General features: G+C 40.9%; 1 protein-coding gene and 2 non-coding genes across 7 annotated transcripts in view; 2 read left to right on the top strand and 1 right to left on the bottom strand.

The window, feature by feature from the left end:
- The first annotated feature begins 2,387 nt into the window (after positions 1–2,387).
- LOC138428000 (U6 spliceosomal RNA) lies at positions 2,388–2,494 on the top strand. The gene has a single exon (XR_011252244.1). It is a non-coding gene; the product is annotated as a U6 spliceosomal RNA (small nuclear RNA).
- A 498-nt stretch (positions 2,495–2,992) lies between these two features.
- Positions 2,993–27,383, top strand: part of FBXW4 (F-box and WD repeat domain containing 4) — an 88,376-nt gene continuing 63,985 nt past the window's right edge. For all 5 annotated transcript variants that reach the window (XR_011252037.1, XM_069566929.1, XM_069566927.1 and 2 more), the window contains exons 1-4: positions 2,993–6,396; positions 22,780–22,875; positions 25,845–26,030; positions 26,464–26,596. Coding sequence is in view for 4 of the 5 variants with exons in the window: in XM_069566929.1 (XP_069423030.1) it covers positions 5,486–6,396; positions 22,780–22,875; positions 25,845–26,030; positions 26,464–26,596 (1,326 nt within the window). In the remaining variant the exon portion in view is untranslated. The remainder of the gene's footprint in view (positions 6,397–22,779; positions 22,876–25,844; positions 26,031–26,463; positions 26,597–27,383) is intronic.
- TRNAE-UUC (transfer RNA glutamic acid (anticodon UUC)) lies at positions 25,297–25,370 on the bottom strand. Its single transcript has one exon. It is a non-coding gene; the product is annotated as a tRNA-Glu (tRNA).

Here is a 27,383-nt window from a genome sequence, read left to right as displayed (position 1 = left end):
AAGCAGAAACATTACTTTGCCGACAAAGGTCCGTCTAGTCAAAGGTACAGTTTTTCTAGTAGTCATGTATGGATGTAAGAGTTAGACCATAAAGAAGGTTTAGTGCTGAAGAATTGATGCTTTCAAACTGTGGTGCTGGAGAAGACTCTTGAGAGTCCCTTGGACTGCAAGGAGACCAAGTCAGTCAATCCTAAAGGAAATCAGTCCTGAATATTCACTGGAGGGACTGATTCTGAAGCTGAAGCTCCAAAACTTTGGCCACCTGATGTGAAGAACTGACTGACTGGAAAAGACCCTAATGCTGGGAAAGATTGAAGGCAGGAGAAGGGGACAACAGAGGATGAGAGGTTGGATGGCATCACCGACTCGATGGACATGAGTTTGAGCAGGGTCCAGGAGCTGGTGATGGACAGGGAAGCCTGGTGTGCTGCAGCCCATGGGGTCACAAACAGTCGGACATGACTGAGCGACTGAAGGGGATTGAACCTGACGTATAATTTCTGAAAACAAAACTTTAGACTCTATCTTTCTATTTATGTGATGCTCAAATGTTTATATATTTATCATTAGTCCTCATTTCTTCCTTCTTATACTCTAATTTGTTCTTTATTTTACTATTACATGAGACACATTTTAAATGAAATAAAATTTGAAGAAACTTAGGTGGCTAGTTAAAACTCTGGCAATGATCTAGGCTTCTCCAACTGTCTTGTTGCATGGTGTGTTTGGATGCATAACAACTAATTTTCTTTTTGGGAGACTTTATGGATTTTGTAAAGGTGATCCATGCTGCTTTAAAAAAAAAAATCAAGCAACAGGGAAAAGTACAAAGTAAAATTCCATTACTAGAAATAACCATTATTAGCATTATTCTACAAAGTCTTCTTTTGAATATATATAAATAGGGACACATTTACAAAAAAAGGCTCATATAATACATACTACACACACACTGTTATTTAATTTAACAAAAGAAGTAGAAGCTGAAGTAAAATGATGAAATTACTAAACTTTTGTTATATCTTCTCTTGCAAGACAGTAGTTCCTACAAATCCTTTTGAAGCTTTGCAAAAAGATTATGAAAAGCATAAGAGGCTGTGGATTCTACATATTGACCCTTAGAAAGTATTAATAGTTGAGACAAGGACAAGATCTACTTTAGTTGTTTAGAAGCAGCTTTTATTTAGATACCAGACCTGTCTGAAGGTCAGAGGAAATGTATATTATTAGGTGTGGCTATATTAATTGAAAGGGATCCTAGAAGACTCTGAATTCAATGCCTTATTCCTATTCCATTTTCTGTTGTATAAGGTGAAGGCTTAGGACTTTCCTTGTAGCTCAGTTGGTAAAGAATCCGCCTGCAATGCGGGAGACCGAGGTTCGATTCCTGGGCTGGGAAGATCCCCTGGAGAAGGAAATGGCAATCCACCACAGTTTCCCTGCCTGGGAAATCCCATGGACAGGGGAATCTGGTGGGGTACAGTCCATGGGGTCGCAAGAGTCGGACACAATTTAGTGACTAAACCACCACCATGGTGAAGGCACAGTTCAGAGCAGGAGCTTTGGGGTTAGAATGTCTAGATTTGATACCTGTTCTGTCATTTAGGAACGGTGTGACCATATGCTTCAGTTTCATCTTCTGCAAAAAAAAAAAATAGGTTAATCGTATCTTCCTTATGTGGTTATTGATAAGAATAAGTGAGACAATACATGGAAAGCTCTTATAATAGTGCTTGATACACAGTCAGTGCTCAATAAATATATGCTATTATTATTAAGATGTCATTCACAAAATAATCTCATTCTTTCTCATTCATCTCAGAATAATTCCCCTGCTAAATCTGCTTACTTTTAAAGTTAAAGGCTGGGGCCCTGAGGGCTTAAGAGGCATGCGGGCACTGGCATATTGGATGTGGGAGGAGTCTCCTTCCTAAGATTGTCATCTATGTTTACGAGAATGTACAGAACACACAGTTCTAGCTTTTTCACAATCCTAAACATATAAAATACCTGTAACAATAATTACTACTATGCAAGTCAGTTACATGGACATACACAAAGAACTTTACATCTGAACTTAAAAATCCTCTCTAAAGGTAAAGTAATATTGAACCCAGGTCTACCTGCATTGCAGGCAAACGCTTTAGCCTTTGAGCCACTAGGGAAGCTAAACTAATATTAGTATTTCTGAATTCTCAGTGAAATTCATAGTCTCATACATTTTACAGCATAGGAAATATAGGCAATATTCTATAATAAAATGGAATATAATCTATAAAAATATTGAGTCTCTGTGCTATACACCTAGAATTGATATTGCAAATCACCTATCTTCTATTTAAAAAGTAGAAAAAAGAAATTGAGTCTTATGTTTTAAAATATTATGCGTGCTTGCTTTGGCAGCACATATACTAAAATTGGAATGATACAGAGAAGATTAGCATGGCCCCTGTGCAGGGATGACACACAAATTTGTGAAGCGTTCCAGATTTTTTTATAAAAGGGTGAGATTTCTTTTTGATTTAACATCTTTTTAGTCATTAACTGCGATAGGCATGGTGTAATGCTTACTCAATAATAAAACTTTTCTCTTTTTTGAGTAAAAAAAAATAAAAATAGAATATTATGAATTTCATGTTTTTGGCATTCTAAGTTAAAAGTAGTCCAATGCTTACAGTTTACTTATTATTCAAATTCTAAATTTAAAATGCCTTATTAAAAATAAGGTAGGGACTTCCCTGGTGGTCCAGTGGCTAAGACTCTGCACTCCCAATGCAGGGGGCCTGCGTTCGATCCCTGGACAAGGAGCTAGATCCCACATGCAGCAACTAAGACCAAGTGCAGCCAAATTAAAATAAAGAAAAGATTTTTTTTTAAAAAATGTAAATTTCAACCCCGCCCCCCCCATATTATTTCACTGTTTCCTGGATTTAAACTTCAAGGGAGTTGATGATTTTCTAAAGATGTCTTGAAGTCCAGTGTACTCTTTTTATTTTCTTTTTTTCCTAGCTATTAACGTGTTTATTTTCTTTGATAATAAAATACCATTCAGTGTTCCATGAAGATATGCATTTACTTTTGTTACAAATCATTTTTTTCAGTCCCAGCTGATTTTTTATCTTTTTTTGGCTGTACCATGCAGTGTGTAGAATCTTAGTTCCTCAACCAGGGATTGAACCCAGGGCCTGGGCAGTGAAAGCATGGAGTCCTAACCACTGGACGACCAGGAAATTCCCATCCAGCTGATTTTTTAAAATAATCTGTCTCCAAAAAGAATTTTAAAAGTGTTTGTTGTGATGTAGTTTTTTTCAAGTTTGGTTTAAATCCCACATTGGATTTTTTTTTGCTTTATGAGGGAGGGAGGGTTGATGAAAAATTCTAGGTGCTTCTCTGAGTTGAAACTAAACTGTAGGGTTTTTTTTTTTAATAGCTTAGGAATTTAGGGATACACCAAATCACCACCAAATAACAGAATATATGCCAATTTTCCATTTTGGCTTTGCCTTTCTGCATAGTGAGTACTTTGGCTTATTTTGTAAATCATAAATTTTAGCTCACTTGATCTCTAGTTTGGGTGCAAAAGAAGGTGATATTTTTAAGTGATGGTTTAATTTCTCCAGTAATGAGGGCAACATGGGATAAAGAATAAGTTGCATTTGTGTGATTGTGGATTTTAATACTTGATTTAATTAAACAATTTTCTGTGCCTTCAAGTCCTCTACTGAAAACAAGGTACAGTGTGGATGAATCACTTAGTTTTACTCTGTGTAAAGAAATGGTTAAAAAAAAATAAACAGTAAGAAATTACAAACATGTTTAACACAATCAGAAGACAAAATGTAGGAACCATATGCTATATTCATCTGTTTTCCTTCCAGAGTGGCTCACAGTATACAACTGTAGCAAAATCAATAAATGTTGAGTTGATATTACCTCAATATTCAGCATTCCTACCTCAACAGCCTTCTAACAGTATGAAATAAGTAAATATCTTTATAATGATTTCTAAGAGATGGTCTAAATTCTTCAGTTGTACTGAAATGTCATGTCAAATATTGCTTTTAATAAGTAAACCACTGGCTGGAGTTTGGAAATCTTTTTTCTACACAAAGCCTTTGTTGTACCTCCCCCAAACACACACCTTTTGTAGGGTATTTTTTTGTAACAGGATTTGACCTGTAACTATTATTGAGAATTTTCTTAGAGGAGTTCAAAGCATTTTACAGGGATCATCTCATTTATCCCTCGAAAGTAAGGCAGAGGCATTATCTCCACTACAGACTGAGAACACTAAAAGGCCAAGATAGGTGGGGTTTTTTGTTGTTGTTTTGCTAAGATCAAAAAGCAGTTCTAGGGCAAAGCCAGATACCGGTCTGACCTTGTTACATGATGCTTCTGTGGTGACATAATGCAATGTCCTTCCTCTCTTAGGTCTTGCCTTATGCTACCTATTGAATAATTTCCAGAGTTGATATTTCATTCATTCTTTCTTCTGAAAATGGATCTTAAGATGTAAAAACAAAATAAACCCCTAAAATTTTTACTATTAGGGTTTGAGGCACAGGATACTTAGGGATAGGTATCTTCCTCCCCCACCTGCAAATCTTATTGCCTTCCCCAGTGCTGTTCAATAGAAAAAATGTGGGCCGCAAATTCAAGTCACATGTATAACTCTAACCTTTCTAGTAGTTACAAAAGTATATTTAGGCCAATGTATCAAAAATCTTATCACTTCAACATGTATTATAAAACTATTAACACGATAGTTCACATTCTTTATCTTGCATAAGTCTTCAAAATCCACCTCAATTTGGACTAGTCACATTTTCAATGCCTCTAAGCCATATGTGACTAGAGGAAACAGTATGGGACAGCATGGGACTTCAGTAGACTTTTCTTAGCTCTCTCTTCAAAATGGTACCCTTGTGAATGGGATGGGGGAGCCTGGTGGGCTGCCGTCTATGGGGTCGCACAGAGTCGGACAAGACTGAAGCCACTTGGCAGCAGCAGTAGCAGTGTGAATGGAATGAATGGTGTGGGGAAGGGCTCCTGGATGACCTTGGAGAATCCACTGGCACTTGGGTGGTGACTAATAGCTTTACCACTTGCTTATCCATAACCAGGGAGTGGATGCAGGACCTAGAGGACTGCAGTCTTCCAAAATGTCAAAAATACCAGCTCATTGCTAGAACTGAGGTATATACCTAATGTGAGAACCTGGCCTAAGGAACCTGCCAACTTCTAGGGGTGCAGTTCATGAGGCCCTGGTATAGGGCCTGTGGAAAGCAGGCATCAGACGAGGTAGAAGAGGAGTATGAGAGGGGGAGGGCCACCCAAGTGGGTGCTTCTTGAGGGCAGGGCCTCAAACTAGCTGCTGCTCGAAGGCAGAAGCTTCTCGGGCGGTCTTAACCAGGCGCTTGGTGGGCCTCACGTGCTAGATGAACTCACGCTGTGTTTCCGGCACACGCTCGGGGCGGCCCGGGGCATGGGAGGGGGCCGTTCTACGACCCCGCCCGCACTACGAAGCCGCTCCACGGCCTCGGGTGTGAGGGGCGGGCCCAGGCTTCGGCCCGCGCCGCCCCATGTGACCCGGTCCGGCATGGTGTCGCCTCCTCCCAGGGCGGCGGCTGTGGCGGCGGCTCGGGCTTGGCTCCGCGTCGGGCCGGCCCCGCGGCCGCTCATGGGTAGCCAGGGCGGCGTGGGGGCCCCCGGGAACGGTGGGCCCGGCGAGGGCGAGAGCGGGGAGACGAGGAAACTGCAGGAGGAAGGGAGAGCCGCGAGAGGAAAGCGGAGGAAGGGGAAGGGGAAAGCGGGAGCAGGGCAAGGCGGAAAAGGAAACGGAGCGGAAGGAAAGCCGGAGCGGCCACAGGCGAAGGAGGAAACGGGGCTGGGGGCTGAGGCGGGACCGAGTGCAGGCCTAGGAAAGGCAGGAGAGAGAGGCGGAAGCGTGGAGGAAGGGGCGAGAAGGCTCGTCAGGGGAGATGAGGGGAGCGCAGGGGCGCGAAAGGAGGCCAAAGGGAGAAGTGAGGGGAAGAAGGAGGAATGGAGGGTCAGGACTGGGAGGCGGGAGGGCGCCAGGCCGGCAAGAGCACAGGGACGAGGGAGTCAGGCTTGGGGCCGCCTCGCGGGGACACGGGCGGCCATGGCGACAGCGGCTGAGGAGGAGGCGGCGGCGGCGGCCCGGGAGCCAGCCTGCCGCCCAGCCGCGGGGCCCGCACTCCTGTGCCTGCCGGAGGAGCTGCTGCTGCTCATCTTTTCCTACCTGGACATGCAGGCCCTCGGCCGCCTGGCTCAGGTGTGCCGCTGGCTGCGGCGCTTCACCAGCTGCGACCTGCTCTGGCGCCGGATAGCCCGGGCCTCGCTCAACTCCGGCTTCACGCGGCTCGGCACCGACCTGTAAGCGCCCGCCCGCTCCCCGCCCCAGGCCGGCCCGCGTCCCGGGAAAGGGCGGGGCGCCGCGGCCTGGTCGGCCTGGGGCCGTGTCGTACCCTGAATTCCGAGGTCCAAACCCGTCCCCTTCCCGAGCACCCAGTTCCTCTCGGAGGCCTCCATCTGAGGAAACCTCCCAAGAGCATCTCCCTTAGTCAGCACCCTCTCTGTGGGCAGCTCCTCACAATTAGCCATCTTAAGCACTCTCTTCAGCTGTTAAATGTGCCTTTTCGCAGACGTTGACCGCCTGGGTTCCTCAGCGCCAGAGGAGCCCGGCTGGTCTGTGGCTTTAGAGGCCTCCTCTCATACAGGTGTAGGACTCATGTCCCCTGTGTGGTCTATCAGGACGTTTTTGTGGACATTCACCCTCTCACTCCGTTAGGCTTCTGGGCTCTGATAAAATCAAATATGGAGAAAAGGGCTCACACTCCAAAAAAAAAAAGGCCCTTGGTCCAAGTGTCAGCGATAATTTATGACTTGATGGAGGCAGAATGACACACAATAAGGGTACTTGCTTATGGCAGGGAGTTGGATGAGGTACAGACTGTACGTGAAGGCATGGTATTGTAATTTGGCCTGTTCTAAGTAGGATCTGAAGCCTGTGAATGCAGAACTTAATCATGTAAGCTGTTACATAGGAAGGGGAGAAAATGTGTGGAAATGGAGTAAAAACTTTCTGATTGCACCCAACTCCATCCAATTTGGATTAAAAAATTTTTTAAGATAGTTTTAATACAATATAGCAACATTAAGAAAAGTTGGTGTAAAACATAAAAAGTTATAATATCATCACCTCTAGGCATCTGTTCAGTTTTAAAAATTGCTTTTCATTTGCACACTTCTTCCCCCACTTAGTTGCTATCCTACTGATCTAGCAGAATAGGTACATAATGTTTGTGGGCTGTACTATGAGATTAAAAACTTTCCTCTAATATTAGACTTTCATGCTGTATCCAGCTTTTTGCTGTCATAGATAACAAGGAAATGAATAATTCAATGCATTTTTGGTAACAGCTTTATTGAGATATGTCAGATACTGTATAATACATGTCTTTTTGAATTGGTTCCTTAGAATAAATTCTCAAGATTGGCATTATTGAGTCAAAGGTTATGGTTTGTAAAAAGGCATTGTACCAAGTTACAGTGGCACTAGTGGTGATTTCATATAAGAATTTAAAAAATCTTTGCTATTTTAGTGGACATATAATGATATCTCAAAGTTTTGTTATTTTGCCTTCCTTTAGCAGGATAAGTATTTTCCCCTGTGTTTGTTTCACCTATGACATTGTCTTTTCCTAGTCTTAGCCCATTTATTATTGGGGTATTGACACTACTCTTAGATTACAATCCTTGTGGGTCATAGATATTAGGATCTAATCTGTCATCTTTGATGCAAATATTTCCCCCAGTTTGTTCTTTTTATTTCACTGTTTTTAGCCTATAGAAGTTTTAGATTTAAATATATCAGAATATGCTAGTTTTTGTGTGATTTTTTTAAATCTTTCCTTCCCCTTCCAAAACTGAGAAATTTATGATTCCTCCCACAGACATAATAAATCTTCTCTTTGACATTCTGCTGGTTTTCCTATAATTTGATTTTTTTTGATTGTCAACACTTTCATCAATATCACTTTTCTTTCGGTGTAAGGGCCCTGAATTCAACCTTCTTTTTTTCTAAACAGTTACCTAGTTACCACTAAACTTTTTGTTAAGTAATTCGTGTCTTTCCCTTTAGAAAGACAAAATAATTTGTTTTAGAAAGCTTGCTTTGACAGATATTGACTTTATATATCTATGTGTGTATATAGTCACATATACATACATATATGTATGTATATATATTGGGTCTATATCTGAACTTTATTTTGTTCCACTGATGTATTTTTCCATTTCCATTCTATTTTAAATATTGTTGCCTTTTGATAGTGTAATATCTGTTAGGGTTAAATTTTCCTTGTTGGATTTGTGATTTGTGTGTGTGTGAGAGTGTGACATCTCCATTCTCATTCAGCCCCCTAGCTAAAAAAAAATTCTGTGCCTTTTCAAAAGTTTCTGTGCATTTCACTGTAAAGTAACTACATATCTGTTACTATTCCTAAATATGCTTTTTTTTTTTTTGGTGTGATGCAATCTCTTTTTCAGTATGTTTTCCAGTTGGGTATTATTAATGATGCCCAGGATTGCTAAAATTTTTTGGAAATTTTGAACCTTATTGTTTTAACTTTTATATTTCTAGTATGATTTTTTTGTTGATAATAATGATTTTCTGGGATTTAGGGGGCATATAAGTCTTGTTACCTTCATTTTGTTAGAAGAATTTTAAGAAATATACATATATTTGTTTATTTTGGCTGTGCTGGGTCTCTCTTGCTGCATGGGCTTGTCTTGTTGCAGAGTACAGGCTCTAGGGCTTTTGTAATTGTTGCACATGTCCTCCAGAGCAGAGGCTCAACGGGCCTCGTTGCCCTGCCAGGTTTGAGATCTTCCCAGACTAGGGACTGAACCAGTGTCCCTTGCATTGCAAGGTGGATTCTTAACCACTGGGCCACCAGGGAAGCCCATCTTCATTTCTTATAATGAAAAACTCTTTCAGAGAACATATCAGTTGACCTCGAAGAGCAGTTGTCTGAAATACCTAAACCCAGTCCAGCCATGGCAAAATTTGGCTTTCTTGCTCTCCTTATAGATGAGATCGAGCACTTTCAAGGTAGTATGGCCATAGACTGCCCTCCTTATAGACACTGAATGAACAAATGAAAGAATTTGTTTATTTTTCTTTCCTTTTCAAGTGCTCTGGGAGATAATGTGAATGAGTGTGCATTCTGTAAGTGATAATAACAAAATGAAAATGAGTTTACAGTATAAAGTGCGTTGAGACTGCCAGGTGATTTGGCTTTGTTATTTTTTTAGCCACATGTTTTGATTTCTTGCCTGTATCCTAGGATGTGGTATCGCCAGCCTTCTAGGAAGTTGTTTTACCATAACACTTGATAAAGAGCAGGGTCATGTTCATGTTTTCTGAGTTGAGGGAGAATGTTATGCGTGTTACAGCAGGTGGAGAGAATGTTTACCAGTGTGGTCTGTTTTTGGACAGCTGCAGAGACACGATAACCCACCAAGAGGGGCTGTTATCATCCCTGGAGGGAGATGGCATGTACCCCAGTCATCTTAGGGCATTAGGGAGCCTGGGCCCAAAGTTCAGTGAAAATATGGATGTTTGGATTGTGGCGGGGCTGTAGTTCATATTTTGGGCTAATTAACTGCACACTGGACAGTAGGACAAGTTTTATATAAGCACAAAACTTCATTTTATGAGAAGCCACACAACTTCACTGCCCCAGAGTTTTATCATCTATAAAGAATGAGAGTAACATAGCCAGTAAAACAAGGCTTAACCATTGTGATGTGTTAGTGATAGCACAGTGTTCAGCACATAGTAGGCACTCATTGAATTGTTGTAAAATGGAACTTTCAAGTTGCGTGGTTTCTCCTCTAGTCAGTCTGTATATAGCAAAAGTGGAGATGGTTTGACAGAGAGAGGCTGCCTAAAGACAGAAGGTGGGGGAAAACACATACATGGCTGAATTTCTCTCACCTGTCCTGAATGTTTTTGGAAACAGGACAGCAGAAGCTGTAGGCTTTAGGTCTGCTCTCCCTGCCGAAGAGCCTCCTGAATTCTCAGAAACACAAACTGCTAAGGTTTACTGACCTTCCGGCCCAGGGCAAGTCCCATTCAGTTTGGCTCTTCCTAACTGATCATAGCTTTGTTGAGTAAGATGAACTGCTTTGGTTCCTTGTGATTTGTTAATGGTCTTATACTTGTGCTTGAAGGCATTTTGGCCACTTTGAAACCACAAACAAATAATTTGCTTCCCTTTAGGCCTCTTGCCCTACCAGTGAACACTGGTAGGTTTCCTGAGCTTTTCTTTTTTTCAAGTGGACACAAAGACAGTTTGAGTCCGTCATCTGGTTTAAAATCAGTTTTGTTTGAAAGTTCTATGAATCCTGGGGGAATAGAAATATCTTTAATATAAAAATCAAGGAAATGTTTCATATAGCAATCTTGCAAGTTTTCCCTAAAGAGTAGAGGCAAAACTAAGCTAGTTCAGTCTTCAAGAACAAAACAATGAAATTTAACTCTGTCAGTTTATAATATAGGCTAAATGCAAGAAGTTAGACAGTATGACAGGTGGAAGAGCAAAGGTGCTAATTGTAAATTTGGACACTGTAAGTTAACAAAAGCAAGGAATGGAAAGAAAAAAGTATACCCATGTATGTAAATCTATTAAAAAATACTTTTGCAGTCTTATCTTAAATACTTTTACCTCTCTTGATCATCTCCCTCGTAAAGTAAGTCCTGTATGTTTTCAAACTTGAGTTTTATTTCAAATATCCTTTGAGCATTACCTGGGTTCTCTCTTGCGTTTGCCTGTCATAGATTTGCCTAGAATTAACAATAGGTGTTTAGGGAGTCAGGCTCTGAGGTGTTTGCCCTGGCATGTACATTCATTCCTTAGCCAGGGTCTTGTAGGCTTGGAGCTCTTTGAGGCTGAGGGACTGGGGTATCTATTTCAGTGATGATTAACGTCCAAAGTGGTGAGATGGACACAGATAAGCAGAGTGTGTTTGTTTGTTTTAAAATGATTGCACCTAAGAGCATTTTTTTGACCCAGAAAGCATAAAGTTTCCTAACTCTGAACAGAAAAGACATTGCTCACTGGTTACTTTTAAGGCTTTAACAGTGATTTTCAAAAAACAGCAACATAAAGTAACTTTGGCTCTCTCCTTCATCTTTCTACGGTACCTAGAAAGCAATCACTTTCTTGTTCTCCAGTTCATTGAAAGGTTTCATATATGGCTGTATTTATTTTCAACTTTTTGGAAAGGCCTTGTTTTGAATGGTTTTGTGAGTTAATAAAAGTGAGTTCAGTTTACATATTTGAAATAAATAAAACAATACACCTGTGGAAACAGGAAATGGTCTAGTGCAGTCAGTACCTCCAAATGCAAACTCGAAGACTTTCCTTCAAGACTGTGAGAATATGGAAGCTGCTTATTTCCTTTCTAGTCTGTAAAACTCAAACAGTAGGGGATGACTCTTCTAACTTTGAAGGCAGAATCATGGAGAAACCCAAAGTCCTCATAATCTACAAGATAAATAGTTCATGTTGGAATGAAATCTCTGCAAGTATTTCAATACTGTTTCTTACTTTCAGTTTTCTATGTCTAGCCCCTTCATCTTAGGTAAAGATTGTGCTTGAGCTGCTTGAAATCAAACTGGCAGTGAGGTTACTGATGAAGCATACACATTAAAAAAATTATTTTTAAGTGTTTGACATAGAAAAGGATTATCTTTGTGTGGCAGCTTAACTTTAACTCTCGAGTAACCCTGGCATTGAATTAGTTTCTGGTCCTAACTCAGAACCATGGAACAGGGAGAATTTCAGGTAGACTCTGCTTGAGGCCAGGCTCCAATAACTTTTGAATATTTAAGATGAGATTGTTTGGAAAAACAAGGAGAAAGTTGAGTTTTGAATTTCCAGTGAAAATTGACATGCCCCCACACTCTGATCTACAGAAACAGATTTTTGATAAACTCCAGAATGTATCTCAGGTGTGTTGGCCATCAGATGAAGTTGAAAATCCAAAGATTTGGTTTATTCTTGAGAAAAGACCTTTTTATTTAGCAGTCTTGCTCAGATTTGAACAAGTATTAGAATTTAAGGTATAATCAGTAGAAGCAAGATGTTTGTTCTAATTAAGAATGTGTTTATGAATTTTGAATCATGTAAAGGTTTCACCTGTATCTAAAACTGAGTATGAGACTGTCTGGAGAAAGAATTTATCTCTTGTTAGAGGTTTGACTCCCTTGTCTCAACTTGAAGTCAGTTTTTCATTATATCCAAATTGTCCACATTGCCCTCCCTGAAAGTCTGGGCCACCCAATGGGCCCCTGTGTCTGCCCCTCTTTAGCCCACAATTAATTGCCAGTACATTCTTTCTTCTTCTCCTTCTTTTTTGGTATTTGACATGAGCTCAAATTGCTGAGAAAGGTGACAACTGTGAAATGAAGACAGGGCATGGAGACACCTTAAAAAATACATGCAAAGGCGACTAAATGACAAGAGCAGACTGCCAGGCTCTTTCAAAACATCACCACGTCTGTTGACTTTCCATTCCTTGTTCGCAGCACAAAATTGGAGGTCAAAGAATCATAGGAGTTAGAGATGGAAAAGACATTTGGGGTCAGCCAGTTCATGCCTCCACCTTCTCCTGCCCCTGATTCCAAATCATTCCTTGCATTATATTTTCTCCCCCAGCTCTTGTACAGTTTTCACGGTCTTCACTCAGCCCCGGCTGTCACCTTTGGGGAATGATGCTGGAGGCTCTGTCCAGTTTCTCCTCAGCAAAGAGAGATATTGCCTGTGCCCCCAGTTGACATTCATGAACTTCTTTGTTGGTGGTCTCAGCTGAGAGGCTGAAGGCTAACTGGAAGTTTCTCTGCTGCCTGGCAGTGGGGCTTTTCTAGACAGAACTGAGGTGTATTTAGTGTAGATGATGTTGGGGAAGGGGAAAAGGGCTGGGGTACAGTGCAACCTTACCATTGCTGACTTTGTTCCTTGGTGTTTTTGTAGGAAGGTTCTTGACCTGAAAGGAGATGTGTGTGTGTGTGCGCGTGCGCACGTGTGCATGCACACCTGAGGAATGTAGTATTTTGGAGGTGGACAGAGACAAGGATATATTACTTTGAGTGGGAGTTTGATAAGAACCCTAACTTGGATATTGGCAGGTTAAACTAGCCAAAAATGCTAGTGGAGAAGTAGATGATTATTTTAAGAAGTGCATGTTAAGGAAGAATTAGGTATTAGAAGTGCCAGCTTAGAGTTAAGATGAGGAGGACAGTTGGGCTGAAGGCCAGTATTTGGGGCCAGGGAACACTTGCTTTTGGGATCTCCCCTTTAAGAAAGTAGAAAAAGGGCTGTCTTGTGTTCACTGACTGCATGGTTTGGCAGGGGGAATGGTCATTTTTAGAGGCAGCTTTGGAAGGTTACCCCCAGCTCCCCCTCTTGTTCCAGCAGCTGTTGGGAGCAGTCCGAAGGGGGTATTATATTTCTTCTGGTAACTCTGCCAAGAATGAGAGGAAATCCACAATCTGTGGGCTTTTTGCAGGGATGAGGATGGGGTGGCAGGTGATGGGACAGGGAAATTAAATTGTTTTATAGTAAATATGTTGAGATACTTTTCCTGGAAAGCTGTTGCACTGAAAGGAAAGCTATTTCCCCTGCTCACTAGCTCTGTAATGGGTTCTTTCTCTGTAGAGAAAGGGAAATCTTCTGCTGGTGCTGCCTTTTCTTTCTTCCCTGTAGATCCAGGGAATCTCCCCTGACCTCCTGTGTTTCTTTGAATTTCGTTTAGAAAGTCCACGTTGAAAAGGTGAGTCAAGATTCAGATACAAGTGGTGTGTGTGACTAAGGGGCCTCCCTCCAGAAGTGAGTTACTAAAGGAGAGCCTCTCTTCATCCCTTATCTTGGCTGCGGTTTGACTTTATCATAATGGCCTAGAAACTGGTGATGTAAAAACGTTCTGAGTGGCGTCTGGTTCATGTTTTCTCCATCTCTTCATCCAGGCTGCAAGGGCACCAGTGATTTTGAAGCCTGGCCACTTGGACTGAGAACCTGTTTTGGTGATTAATATGCAACACAATCACAAGATTAAAAATGAGAAAAAAAAAACCAACCCTGGGAAGCAGAGCAGTATAATTATTCCTCACATTTCAGATGGGGAGCCCAGGGAAAAGTCATTGTGATGATATGAGAACCAAGTTCACTTCTGAGTCTGGCCTGATTCATGACTCAGAAGATGGCCTGTTCACAAAAAATAGTGGCATCTTTCTTGCCATTGTTTATTGTTAGAAAGTGCTAGATCAGCCTTTCTGAAAGCTGTATTGTGGGATTCTTGAAAAACTGATTCTGTGATTAAATGAGTATGAGAAATGCTGTGCTCCATATCCCCTCTCTTGAGAGCTCACAGTGCCCATTGGTAAGTTAAAGGAAGTCCTGTACCAGAGAGATCTATTTACTTTTGTTTCAGCATTGTCCAAAATGTTTTGGACATCAAATTCTTTTTTCTCCCGCTTAATATCTCCTAATGTCTTGCATAATACAAACACTGATCAAGTGCCCTGCAAATTTAGAAGTTGACCAATAGCAGGAGGAAATGAGTGTGAACACGGTCTTAAATCCTAAACCCACATAAAAAATCAGGGTTATGCCCGTTGCTTTGGACAACTTTGGCATGTGGGTGCCACGTTAAGATACTTCATCTGCTCGTATTCCTTTCCTTGAGCTTCTCTAGCATAAGAATTTGGTGGCCTTGGTTGAATTTCTGAAGGTGTGATATTTTGTACATTTTTAGGAAAGGCCTTTGGAGCTTGAAGGTAATGTGCCTAGGCTCTTGAAAATCTGTAAGTCTTGTTGAAAGTGTGGCTTGCCAAAGGGAGAACTGTACTTTTGAGAACTTGCTTAAGCAGTTCCTAGACAGTATCTATCAAAATACCTATTATACTAGGAACAAGGTTCTTACCTTTTGTGTCTAAAACATATTTTTGTGTGATAGAACTTTTGATAGTACATTAAAGGATTAAAAGATGAATGTCTTCTTTTAAAAAAGCTGGCTTCAGAAAGTTGAAAAACCTGTCCATTTACTTGCTTTGGTATGTTAATGTCTGAGTAGAACTGTTTACTGCCCTGACCTTGTACTCTTATATCTTTAGAGGTTAAGTTCATGTATGTTGCTCTGCACATGCAGTCTTTGTTTTTTTTGTAGCAAATTGTGTCGTAAGCCATATTGTGGCTCAGCAATTTGTCTGACAGATATTTTCATAAAAATGTGGATCTTTGGTTGAGTGAAAATAAGGTCTATAAATCATTAAAAAATTTATAGCAGACTTATTTAAGGTTCCTGGTATATCACTGCTCTGAAGCATACTGGTTGAGATCCATTTTTAGAAATACTGAGAGTTTTAAAACTCAATTTTGTGGAAATTATGACTGTATTGGACAACCGAGGCATACAGCTATGCAAAGCTAACAGTGCCAAAGTTTACTGTAGGTTCAGTCTAAGGGTTCACATGAGAGAGAGAAGAATGTTGGAGGAGTCAGGGAAGTAGCAGCTTGAAGCTGGATTTTGAAGAATGGATGGATTTGACTAGGTCCCAAAGTGGGAAGTAAGCGTTTGTTGGGGACAAAGGTAGGCTGATCTGGCAACATAGGAGAAGATATGGGGATAGGAATGTAAAAGAGATATGGCTTGGTGGGAGTTCAGTTGCGGAGTGTGAAGCCCTGGGAGGTGAGGTTGAACGAGTATGGGGAGCTGACGTTTGGAGGCCTTTCAAGGGATATTTGGGTCTGCTCCATGCTCTCCTTGTGCTCTCTGTCCTGTCGTCATGCTGGGCATGTTCTCTGTAATCTCACTTCACCTTGGGTGTTGAGGCTGTTCCCTATTCCTGGTCTGAAGGATAAGAGTTTAACACAATATATGGTTTTTCATTGATTTAATTTGAACCTTAATTATAGACCTCTGCTCCTGAGGCCATTGGAGGATTTAGTCTAACATAGGTATGAATGAAGAGTTCGAAGCTTCTTGTCTTGGACTGTTTAAATATTTGTGTATACATTAAAGCTAAAGTCTTAGTCCTGGTAGCAGCACTGGTAGGCACAGGCTGTGTGGGGGAAATCTGCTTACCAGTGAGCAAAAAGAGCAAAGAAATTGAGAAAATGTTGAATTAAAACTCCAAGCCCTAGGCGTCATTTTTCATAGTCCCGTCCCCGCTCCTTAGCCCAGTGCCCCTTGAGATGGCCTTGTTCTGTGCTCGTGGACAGATACCCTCCTCTCCTGAATTCCCAAAGCAGCAAGATGTTATATTTATGGAAATCATGTCAGTCAGCAGGTAGGTAGCATGCACGGTATCAAGGGGAATCAAACTTCATGATGAGCCAGAGAGGAAAATTGATTTGTGATCCAGGAGGTTTCTGATCTCAGAGACTGTGTGGATATGACTTCTCTAGTATACTCATACCTGCCCCCTTCATCCCTCAGCCATTTTTCTTCAAATTCAGTTTATTTACTTGCTTTTGGTTTGGAGTGTGAATGAGGAGAGGTGAAATGAAAGGGAACTCTAGATAACTGCCTAGATTAATTTCTGTCCCTCTGGACTCTCTGTTGCCAAGATTCTAAGGGGCCTGATAGCTTACTGTGGGTGCATGTTGTGTTGTTTTTGTTTAAAATAGGTCATGCACCCAGGAATGCAGTCAAACTATAATGGTGACTAAGTGCCGGAAAGCTGAGAGGGAGGGGGGCCAAGTGGAAAAATGAGCCTGAGGCAAGAGAAGAGAGGGCTGGGAAAATGGAAGTTCCACCAGGCCCACGGGCCAGGTTAGAGATTTCTCCATGCGTTAACAGCTGCGCCAGAGGTTTATTTACAGGGCACTAATCATTTTGGGGGGAGCACCCCCACTTTATACCACTAACTGTCAAAGGAACAGCCAACCGGAGAGTGTTTCTGGGATGGGAAGCAAGAGTCCCTGCTGAATTCCCAGGGGCACCTGCTCCTGTCTTTTCAATCTCTTTGGATGCCTTGTTCTACCAACTCCCTTTAACTAGGCTGTGATAGGTCCCCACAGGGAGGGAGGGCTACTTGTTTTCAGAGAGAGGAATTTTTTTTTTTTATTCCTCCTGATTTTTCAGGTGCTAAAGCCAGTAAGAATATACATATGATTTGGCCACCAACTAGGGAAATTAACCATCAGGAAGAATTGAACAAACAAAAGGGATTTTTAAAAAAAGCTGCGTTAAGCTGCTTTTAGCAAAGTGGTACTGTTTTTCACTATTTCTCAAGTGAAAGCCAAGTGGAACGTTTTTTTAGAGCTGAAATTTGTTTTGAAGGGCCAGAGCCAAGTACTTTGATTATGTTGTTGTTTGTGGGAGAGGATGCCTGCACCTGCCGCTTGGTAGCAGCTTCTAAAGTTCAACTTTGAAAGTTTCTTGCTGCTGTGATCAGGCCCTCAGGGCAGTGTTTTGTTTGACCTTTAGTAAAGTGTCACCAAATGGCATTTAAGTGACCAGGGAGATGAGAGAAGTATTGTCCTTATCCTTATTCAGGAAGTATATTGATTCTTTCCCCCTTATTTCCTTCTTGCTATGATCCAGAATATTCAATTTTTGCTTTCACCTTTACCTACTAACTTAGAGCTAAAACTGAGGACCATAAAAGACAGTTAACAGGATGGACCAAAACAATTAAAGTCTTAATGAAAAAGATTAGACTTGCTGTTAAATTTTATCTCCAAGTCTCTCCCAGATATGAAAGAGGAAATTGTTTATAGCTAACCTCAGTTTTCTAACCATCTAGCAGTAGTGTAGATTGCTGTCTAGAAATGTGAAACTGAGGACTGTGTTCATCCAGTAGAAGAATTCAGTAATATATTTTAGCTTTAACATGTGTGTACCCAAATCCTAATCATTCAGCCTGACTTTAAAAGAATAATTTCTAAGAGATGTAATTAAATTAGAAGAAAAATAAATGATTATTAGATTATCTATAGTGATGTCACCATTTGTCAATATAAACTACTCTATATAAAAAATAAATAACCTTTTTCATAGTGATTTGTAACTTACCTGTTACTTTGTTTTAATTGTCATTTTAAAACATCACAATTGCATGAAATACCATCCTTATTTCATATGTGCAGAAAATGGACAATAGAAAAATTAGGTAACCAAGGTCGTAAGAGGCAGGACTGGGGCTCGGATAAGTTTCCTACATTTGCATTCTGTGCCTTTCTCACAACTTCATTTAATCTATTAGTTAAATGAAACGCAATAAAAAGGTTAAAGTTAAAATGGAAAGACCAAACTATCAGCAGTTATGTGATGCATATTAAAAAGAAATACTCATTTCCTAAAACTCCATCTGTTTACCTCTTCTGAGCTATTTATGGGTATATATTTATGTAGTATCTTTATAAATTAGACTTTGTTTTAAAATTACCACTACTGTTGTAGTAATATCCAGAATGTTTTGCAGTGTTCACATTTGTCATTTCTCATAGCTATATTTATTCTATTGCATTAGTAAACCATTTTCCCCCACAGATAGACATTTGGGCTATTTCTAGATTTTAACTCTTAATATATAGCTGTAACTATAAATATATTTGTAAAAAATATTTTTCTTTTGAATTATTTCTTTGTGGGACAGTGTTGGGAATGCTGGGTTGGAAGCTGTCCTGTAACAACTTTTCTTGACAGAGTTCCTTTCTGGAAGACTGTACTAGCAAGCCACCAGCAATATGTAAAGAAACCCAAAGCCTTTTATCAAACCAAAGCTAGCATGTGATTTTTCCACTTAATAGATGTGAGGTGGTACTTGATTAATTGTTTTAATGTGCATGTTTGTAAACTCTTATTGTTTCAGGATGTTTCTGCAGTGTTTATCATGTGAACACTGTGTGCCTGTTCTTATCTGCTATTGGATATTAATGACTGGGTATCGGAGACAGGCTGTTATCCTGATAGATTTTTATCAGTCCCTTAAAAGCTTTAGGGATAAAACTTGTACTCATAGCATTAATTGTTAGCCTTCCCCTACTATGTTACTTTCATTTTATTCTTTTTTTTTCCTTCTATACACTATTTAAAATTTAAATACTTGAAAACCTTCTAGTTAAAATCTTTTAAATTTACTCTTTCATTTTGGGAAAATATACATATTATGATATGAGATGAGAATTTTTTGCTCTATTGATATCCAGTTTTATCAAAAGTATTATTATTTTAATGACTATTTTTATCTTTACCAAAATATTACATTGTAAAAAAATTGGGAAATAACATAAAGAAAAAAATAAAAACACCCAAAGTTGGCTACCCAAAGTTGACTATTTTAGAGTCTGTTCTACTAGGCATGTATATTTTTCTTCTTTCCTTTCTTTCTAGTAAGGCTGGGAGATGTTATACAAACAGCCCTAATTAAGTAGTGATTTCTTTCCTTACTTTACTTTGTTGCATATTAAATTCATATCAGTTTGGGTCATTTCTGGCAAAGATTGACATGAAATAATGGATATATAAAAATCAAAATGTCTGCATGGGAAAATACTATAAAGTAAAAGCAAATAGTAAATTAGGAAAAGATTGACATCACAGAATATATAAAGAGCCTTTACAAACACACAAGTAAAAGACCATAAGCCTAATTGGAAAAGGGACAAAGGACATAGATCAGCATTTCGCAAAAGAAATGGCTTTCAGACATGACCAGATATTCAGTCTTAGCCATAATTAGAAAAAATACATGTTTGCACAACAGGGAGGAATCTTTTTTTGCTTCTTAGAATGGCAAAAGATAAAAAGAAATTTTAAAAGTTTTAAAGGAAAGATGTACCCATCTGAATGCAGAGTTCCAAAGAATAGCAAGAAGAGATAAGAAAGCCTTCTTCAGTGAGCATTGCAACGAAATAGAGGAAAACAATAGAATGGGAAAGACAAGAGATCTCTTCAAGATGTTAGAGATACCAAGGGAACATTTTATGCAAAGATGGGCACAATAAAGGACAGAAATGGTATGAACCTAACTAACAAAAGCAGAAAATATTAAGAGGTGGCAAGAATACACAGAAGAACTGTGCAAAAAAGATCTTCATGACCCAAATAACTATGATGGTGTGATCACTCAGCTAGAACCAGGCATCTTGGAGTCCAAAGTCAAGTAGACCTTTGAAAGTGTAACTATAAACAAAGCTAGTGGAGGTGATGGAATTCCAGCTGAGCTATTTCAAGTCCTAAAAGATGATGCTGGGAAAGTGCTGCACTCAATATGCCAGCAAATGTGGAAAACTCAGCGGTGGTCACAGGACTGGAAAAGTTCAGTTTTCATTCCAATCCCAAAGAAAGGCAATGCCAAAGAATGTTCAAACTATCACACAATTGCACTCGTCTCACATGCTAGCAAAGTAATGCTCAAAATTCTCCAAGCAAGGCGTCAGTGGTATGGGAGCTGAGAACATCCAGATGTTCAAGCTGGATTTAGAAAAGGCAGAGGAACCAGAGATCAAATTGCCAACATCCAAAAAAAAAACAAAAAAAAAAAAACAAAAAAATAAACAAATTGCCAACATCCATTGGATCATAGAAAAAGCAAGAGAATTCTAGAAAAACATCTGCTTTATTGATTATGCCAAAGCCTTTAACTTTGTGGATCACAACAAACCGGACAATTCTGAAAGCGATGGGAATACCAGACCACCTAACCTGCCTCCTGAGAAATCTGTTTGCAGGTGAAGAAGCAACAGACCCATATGTGGAGCAATGGACTGGTTCCGAATAGGGAAAGGAGTACGTCAAGGCTGTATATTGTTACCCTGCTTATTTAACTTCTATGCAGAGTACATCAGGTGAAATGCTGGGCTGGATGAAGCTGCTGGGAGAAATATCACCAACTTAAGATATGCAGATGACACCACCCTTATGGCAGAAAGCAAAGAGGAACTGAAGAGCCTGTTGATGAAAGTGAAAGAGGAAAGTGAAAAAACGGGCTTAAAATTCAACATTCAAAAAATGAAGATCATGACATCCGGTCCCATCACTTCAGGCAGTTAGATGGGGAAACAATGGAAGCAGCGACAGACTTTATTTTCTTGGGCTCCAAAATCACTGCAGATGGTGACTATAGCCATGAAATTAAAAGACACTTACTCCTTGGAAGAAAAGTTATGACCAACCTAGGCAGCATATTAAAAAGCAGAGACATTACTTTGCCGACAAAGGTCCGTCTAGTCAAAGCTTTGGTTTTTCCAGTAGTCGTGTATGGATGTGAGAGCTGGACTGTGAAGAAAGCTGAGTGCCGAAGAATTGATGCTTTTGAACTGTGGTGTTGGAGAAGATTCTTGAGAGTCCCTTGGACTGCAAGGAGATCAAACCAGTCAATCCTAAAGGAAATCAATCCTGAATATTCATTGGAAGGACTGATGCTGAAGCTCCAATACTTTGGCCACCTGATTCGAAGAACTGACTCATTAGAAAAGACTCTGATGCTGGGAAAGACTGAAGGCAGGAGGAGAAGGGTATGACAGAGGATGATATGGTTGGGTGGCATCACTGACTCAATGGACATGAGTTTGAGCAAGGTCTGGGAGTCGGTGATGGACAGGGAGGACAGTGATGGACTGCAGTCCATGGGGTCACAAAGAGTTGGACACAACTGAGCGACTGAACTGAATTGAAGATCATGAAAAATAAGGAAAGACTGAGAAACTACTGTTAGACCAGAGGAGACTCAGGAGACACAACTAGATACAATGTGGGTACTAGATGGGATCCTGGGAAGACCTGTCCTGTGACTAGTCTTGTGTAAGTCTTCCTGTGAGCATATGTTTTCAGTTCTTTTGAGTAATGGCCTGTAGCCTGCCAGGCTTCACTATCTGTGGAATTCTCTAGGCAAGAATACTGGACTGGGTAGCCATTTCCTTCTCCAGGGTATCTTCCTGACCCAGGGATTGGATCCGAGTATCCTGCATTGCAGGCAGATTCTTTACTGTCTGAGCCCCTATGAAAGCCTCAATTGCTAAGTCATAGTAGGTGTATGTTTAGATCAATAATAAACTGCCAGACTTTTTCCCAAAGTGGCTGTACCGTTGTCATCTCTCACCAAGAATGTAGGAGAGTTCCTTGTTAGACTTCAAAATATATACATATACAAGGAGGATTTCCTCATATTTGGGGGGTATAAACCTCTCAGTCAAATATATGTTTTGTGAATACTTTTTCCCAGACTGTGGCTTGTGTATTCATTTTGATGGGCAGAAAATTTTAATTTTGATAAAATCTAATTTGTTGGATATTTCTTTTGTATTATTGCTTTGTGTGTCTTAAGAAACTGTTGTCTACTTTGAGTCACAAGCTATTTTTATATTTTTTCCTCTGACAGCTTTATAGTTTTAGATTTTATGTTTAAATCTGTGGTCTATTTTTAATTAATTTTTTTGTATGGTGTGAGGTAGGGATATTTTCCACATGGCTAGCCAGGTACCAGTACTCTTTGTTACCCTCGCTCTGTTAGATTGCTTTGGCATCACTATTGGACACTGCAAAGCACGGGCTGTTCTTTTCGGCTCTCTTGATTATCCTAGTGTGGAGAGAGAAGAGTTACCTCTTTCATATCTCCTAACCCCTTCACTTCTATCCAGATATTTTCTGGATGTTCCCGAGTCCTGACTCATAAGCCCAGGGAGTTTTCTGTGGTTGTCAGTGAGTTGTAGTGACTGGATTATCTCCTCCGTCTGGACATAGGATGGCCAGTGTACCAGTAAAGGAACGAGTGAAGGTATCTCAGAACTGGAGGTTGGGGCGCTGCCGAGAGGGGATTCTGCTGAAGTGGAGATGCAGGTAAGTAGCCTCTTGACTCCTTTAAAGCTCCCTGGGACATAAAAGCATACTGGGAATGAAAAATCTAGTCCGAGCTGGAGTATAAATGTGCCTGACTTGGGTGATGAGCCAGTGTTGATTCTTTAAACACCACAAAGGGGGCATCAGAAGGACAACTTTTTTTCACATTAAAAAAAAGATTCCCCCCCCAAATGTACTTCAATTTAACAGAGCCTGTATTTTTATGAGTATAAAAATAATAAATGTTTATTGTAGAAATTTGAAAAAAAGAAAAAGAGAAGAAAATAAACTTATCTAAATCCTACCACTCAGAAGTAACCTCTGTTAATACACCTCATCAAAAGAAAGAAATGAAGCCAATACTCCACCTCATCTTGTTTTATAATTTTTTTTTTGTAAAGTTCTACTCTAGGGAGTTACACCTTCCCTCCTGGCTTCCTGTAGTGCTCTCCCCTACTTTTATTAAAAAGCTAAATAGGATCTGAAGGTTTGGATATATATGTTATAGGAGGCAGAGCTTAGAAAAAAATGGCAGGAGATTTAAATAATGGCTTTGGCACTGCTGATGCCACAGATTTTATACCTCACTGATGCTAAATTATTCGTTATTATTTGATTACTCACCAAAAAGTACTCCTTGTGGATTGGTTGGAATGGACAGGGAACAGCATGATTCCACATTCCAGCTGACCTGGACCTCTGCTCACAGGGCCAGGCAGGCTTCTTCATGTGATGAAGGAGTGTCCGGTGTTGCTTGTGTCCAGCTTCTGCTGCTTTCACTGACCCGAGTTCCTGTGAATTATGTGGTAGTGGTGATGGTAAAGAAACTTGGGAAGAAAGATGAATTTGTATGACAAAGGGCTTTACCTTCTGCTTCCTATTTGACTTTTATTGCCAGAAGAAAGAGTTTATTTCTCTATCAGGGTTTTGTTCCTGATGTCTCTTTGGACTGGTTTCAAGTAGTGTGGCAAATAAATACACAAAATGGTTACTAGGCTGCCCCGGGATTCTCCACTGTTCACCTGGCATGAACCTGGTTTCTTGTGCTGGGCAAATGGCTATTTACCAGATGGCTCTAAACACATGAATTCCAAACCCTTCTGTTTGTCGCCCACTTGAGTATGCCACAAACTTGTGCAAGGGTATGTTGAAGAGGAATGTGCGTAATGAATGAGAGTGCAGGCATCTGTACACTATACATGTTCCATATAATATATGCACACACTTGTTAAAACCTCATGTGCAGAAACTAGTTGCTACAAAGTCCAAGCTGCATTTAATGGTCCGTCAAGTCAATTTGCAGAACTTTTGTACATTCCCATGACGCTTGTATTAAGGAGTCTGGGGAAGAAACAGCCCAGTTTGCTCAGACAGACTTGGCAGTGGGAGATGGTGTCTCTATAAATGGGGATGAATCATCTATCCCTATGCTTTGCTTGGGACATGGTAGCTCGAGGACCCTGCTGTGGTGTAAGACAGGCTGTGGAGATGTACCTTGGGAAAGGAGCTTAGTCCCCACCAGAGAGCATGGTGTCTGGCAGAGTCCTCTTTGTTTTTAAGGCTTACTCCATGCCATGGGACTGGTCTGTGGCTTCCAATGTTTCTTCCTCCTGCCAGATTGTGGTTAGAATCTTTTAACTGTTTGTGGATTTCTCTTATCAGCTTTCTGTGAGAGCCAATCATTTCTCTGTAGTCACTGAACTGTAGTACACTGCTCTGGAGCTATGTTTTGCCATTGCCACACTTAGGCTTTAGTACAGAAACTTAGATATCCTCTGAGAGGATCTAGGTATTTAATCTGTACATTAGCATCCTTTCCTAAATGGCTTTATTCCTTTCACTTAAAAGTAGCCCCTTTGCTCTAGTAGGACAAGGGAATGGGGCTTCCCTGGGCTCACTCTTCTCTTTTCTCTATCACACCCTAACTGATCTATTGGGAAAAAGGTGTGTATGGGAGTCTTGGAATCTTGAAACTTACCACTTTATCTTCAGATCAGTGAGGACACAGAATGAAAGAAAATTATTTTATCTGAGTGGAAGGTTTCTTTTTGCTCTTCCCCACCCCTCAATTATTGCTTTTTTTTGAGGGGGGTTGCTCTGTCTACTCAAAAGAAGTCTGTAGGTAGCCAGTAATTCAAGTCTTAAACATTCTCCATTTATTTATTTAGGCACCATGGGTAGCTGGGCTTCCCTGGTGGCTCAGACGGTAAAGAATCTTCCTGCAATGCAGGAGACCTGAGTTCGATCCCTGGGTCAGGAAGATCCCTTGGAGAAGGGAATGGCTACCCACTCCAGTATTCTAGCCTGAAGAATTCCAAAGACAGAGGGTCCTGGCAGGCTACAGTCCATGGGGATCACAAACAGTCAAACACAACTGATTAACTAACACTTTGACTTTCACGTGGGTAGCTAGGGGGATAGTTCCCTGACCAGGGCTTGAACCCCGGGGCCTTGGCAGTGAAAGTACCAAGTCCTAATCACTGGACCATCAGGAAACTCCCAAGCATTCTCCTTTTAACAGTGACTATTTAATGGGTCTTTTATTCTGACTTTCCAAGGAAGATAAGTAAATGAAAGTCACTCAGTCATGTACAACTCTTTAAGACCCCATGAACTGTACAGTCCATGGAATTCTCCAGGCCAGAATACTGGATTGGGTAGCCTTTCCCTTCTCTAGGGGATCTTCCCAACCCAGGGATCAAATCCAGGTCTCCCATATTGTGGGTGGATTCTTTACCAGCTAAGCCACAAGGGAAGCCAAAAGAAGATAGGGTCACCACAAAGCTTAATCACTCTAGTTTTCTAGGGAAGCCTAAGGGAAGGTAGTAGTTTTGAAGGAGGGGAGTGAGATACAGACTTAGCCTTACAGTTAATGCTAAGTTGGGGATTGGTCAGCCTTTCTAAAGACTGAAGTTGAATTTCCCTGCTATATCTTGATGATCCTTAAATTTTGTTTTTCATCTCTGCAGTCAGATGCCCTGGATGCAGCTAGAGGGTGATTCTCTGTACATATCCCAGGCTAATTTCATCCTGGCCTATCAGTTCCGCCCAGATGGTGCCAGCTTGAACCGGAGGCCCCTGGGAGTCTTTGCTGGACATGATGAGGACGTTTGCCACTTCGTGCTGGCCAACTCACATATTATCAGTGCAGGAGGGTAAGTGCTGCAGGCTTCTCCTTCCTTCCTCCTCAGTATTCTTCAGAGACCTTCTGCCTGCCTCTGGCTTTTCTGTCTCTACTCCAAAAGGATGAGTAGGGAGACTAGAAGAAGGGGTAATGTTTTTTTTCCATTTAAAGCAGGTACTTAATAGGGTAAGCTGGAAAAGGAAAACAAGAAGAACCTTTAATGAAAAGGGAACCTGGTTTTGATACTCTCAAGGGGGAGATTTGTTTTCTTTCTCAGCTTTCTTCAGCCCCAAGTGTACTGAAGAAGTAAAGATATCTAGAAACTCAGCACCTTATTGGGCTGAATTGCCTAAAGCTTAGCAAATTGGAAGTCATTGGAGATTTGGTCTGTTTCTATAGACTTGTTCTCTTCCTGCAGAGAAACTAATTGGCTTTCAGGGGTTGGCTTCTTATTTCTCTCCTAGAGATGGGAAGATTGGTATTCATAAGATTCATAGCACCTTCACTGTCAAGTACTCGGCCCATGTACAGGAGGTGAACTGTGTGGACTGCAAAGGGGGCATCATTGTGAGTGGCTCCAGAGACAGGACAGCCAAGGTGAGATCTCCTCCTTACATAGTGCTATTCCCTCTTGTCTATAGGGAGTGGAGGGGGTGGATAGGAGCTTGAGTTTCAGGATTGGTGGAGGGCATTGAGTTGGGGCAGCAGGGGAATGGCACAATAAAGAACTCACTTATGTGCCTCTGGCGTGCAGCTTGCCATGCCAGGCTGTGTCCCTGCCAGCTGGCCTGGGAAAGGAGTGGACAGTGGCTGGGAAGTTTGCCACTCACTTGAAATGTGGCGTGAACTCAAAAACAGAGGGCCTGGCCAGCTTTTCCTCCCTGAGCTGAGTTTCCTCAAGTTTGTGGGTTGAGTTCTAACCCCAATATTTTATTTTAAAATCTCCCACCTTTTGCTCACTCTGTGTTTGGGAAGGTTAATTTTTTACCACCTTGTTTATAAGGAATCGGGCTGATAATTAAAATGTGTTTTTACTGCTTCTCCGGAGAGTGATGTGGTTAGTAAGCAGTGGAAAGACAATGAGAGGAGGGCATTGTTTGTTGTGTCATTGCCAAGTTGCCTGGTCGAAACTCAGACATCTGCCAAGGCCCAACAGAATGAGACTGATAAGTAGCATGACCCCTGCTTTATGGACTCAGCTCCTTCATGTCTGGGTTAAATAGGCTTCCACATGTGAGACAGAGAAGAACTTTCTCCATCTCTGTGTCCATCCCTTGCCAGGGCTCATACATGCCTGGTCCTTTGGGGCTGCTGTGGGAACTTTGCTGACAATTCAGTTGATGGTGCAGGAAGCTTGATAGGTTCTTGCTTGTGTGTTTCCCAG

Source organism: Ovis canadensis, chromosome 22, assembly GCF_042477335.2.
Source record: "Ovis canadensis isolate MfBH-ARS-UI-01 breed Bighorn chromosome 22, ARS-UI_OviCan_v2, whole genome shotgun sequence".
Lineage (NCBI taxonomy): Eukaryota > Metazoa > Chordata > Mammalia > Artiodactyla > Bovidae > Ovis > Ovis canadensis.
Note: the sequence above shows the minus strand (reverse complement) of the source record. Positions and strands in the feature narration are given on the sequence as shown.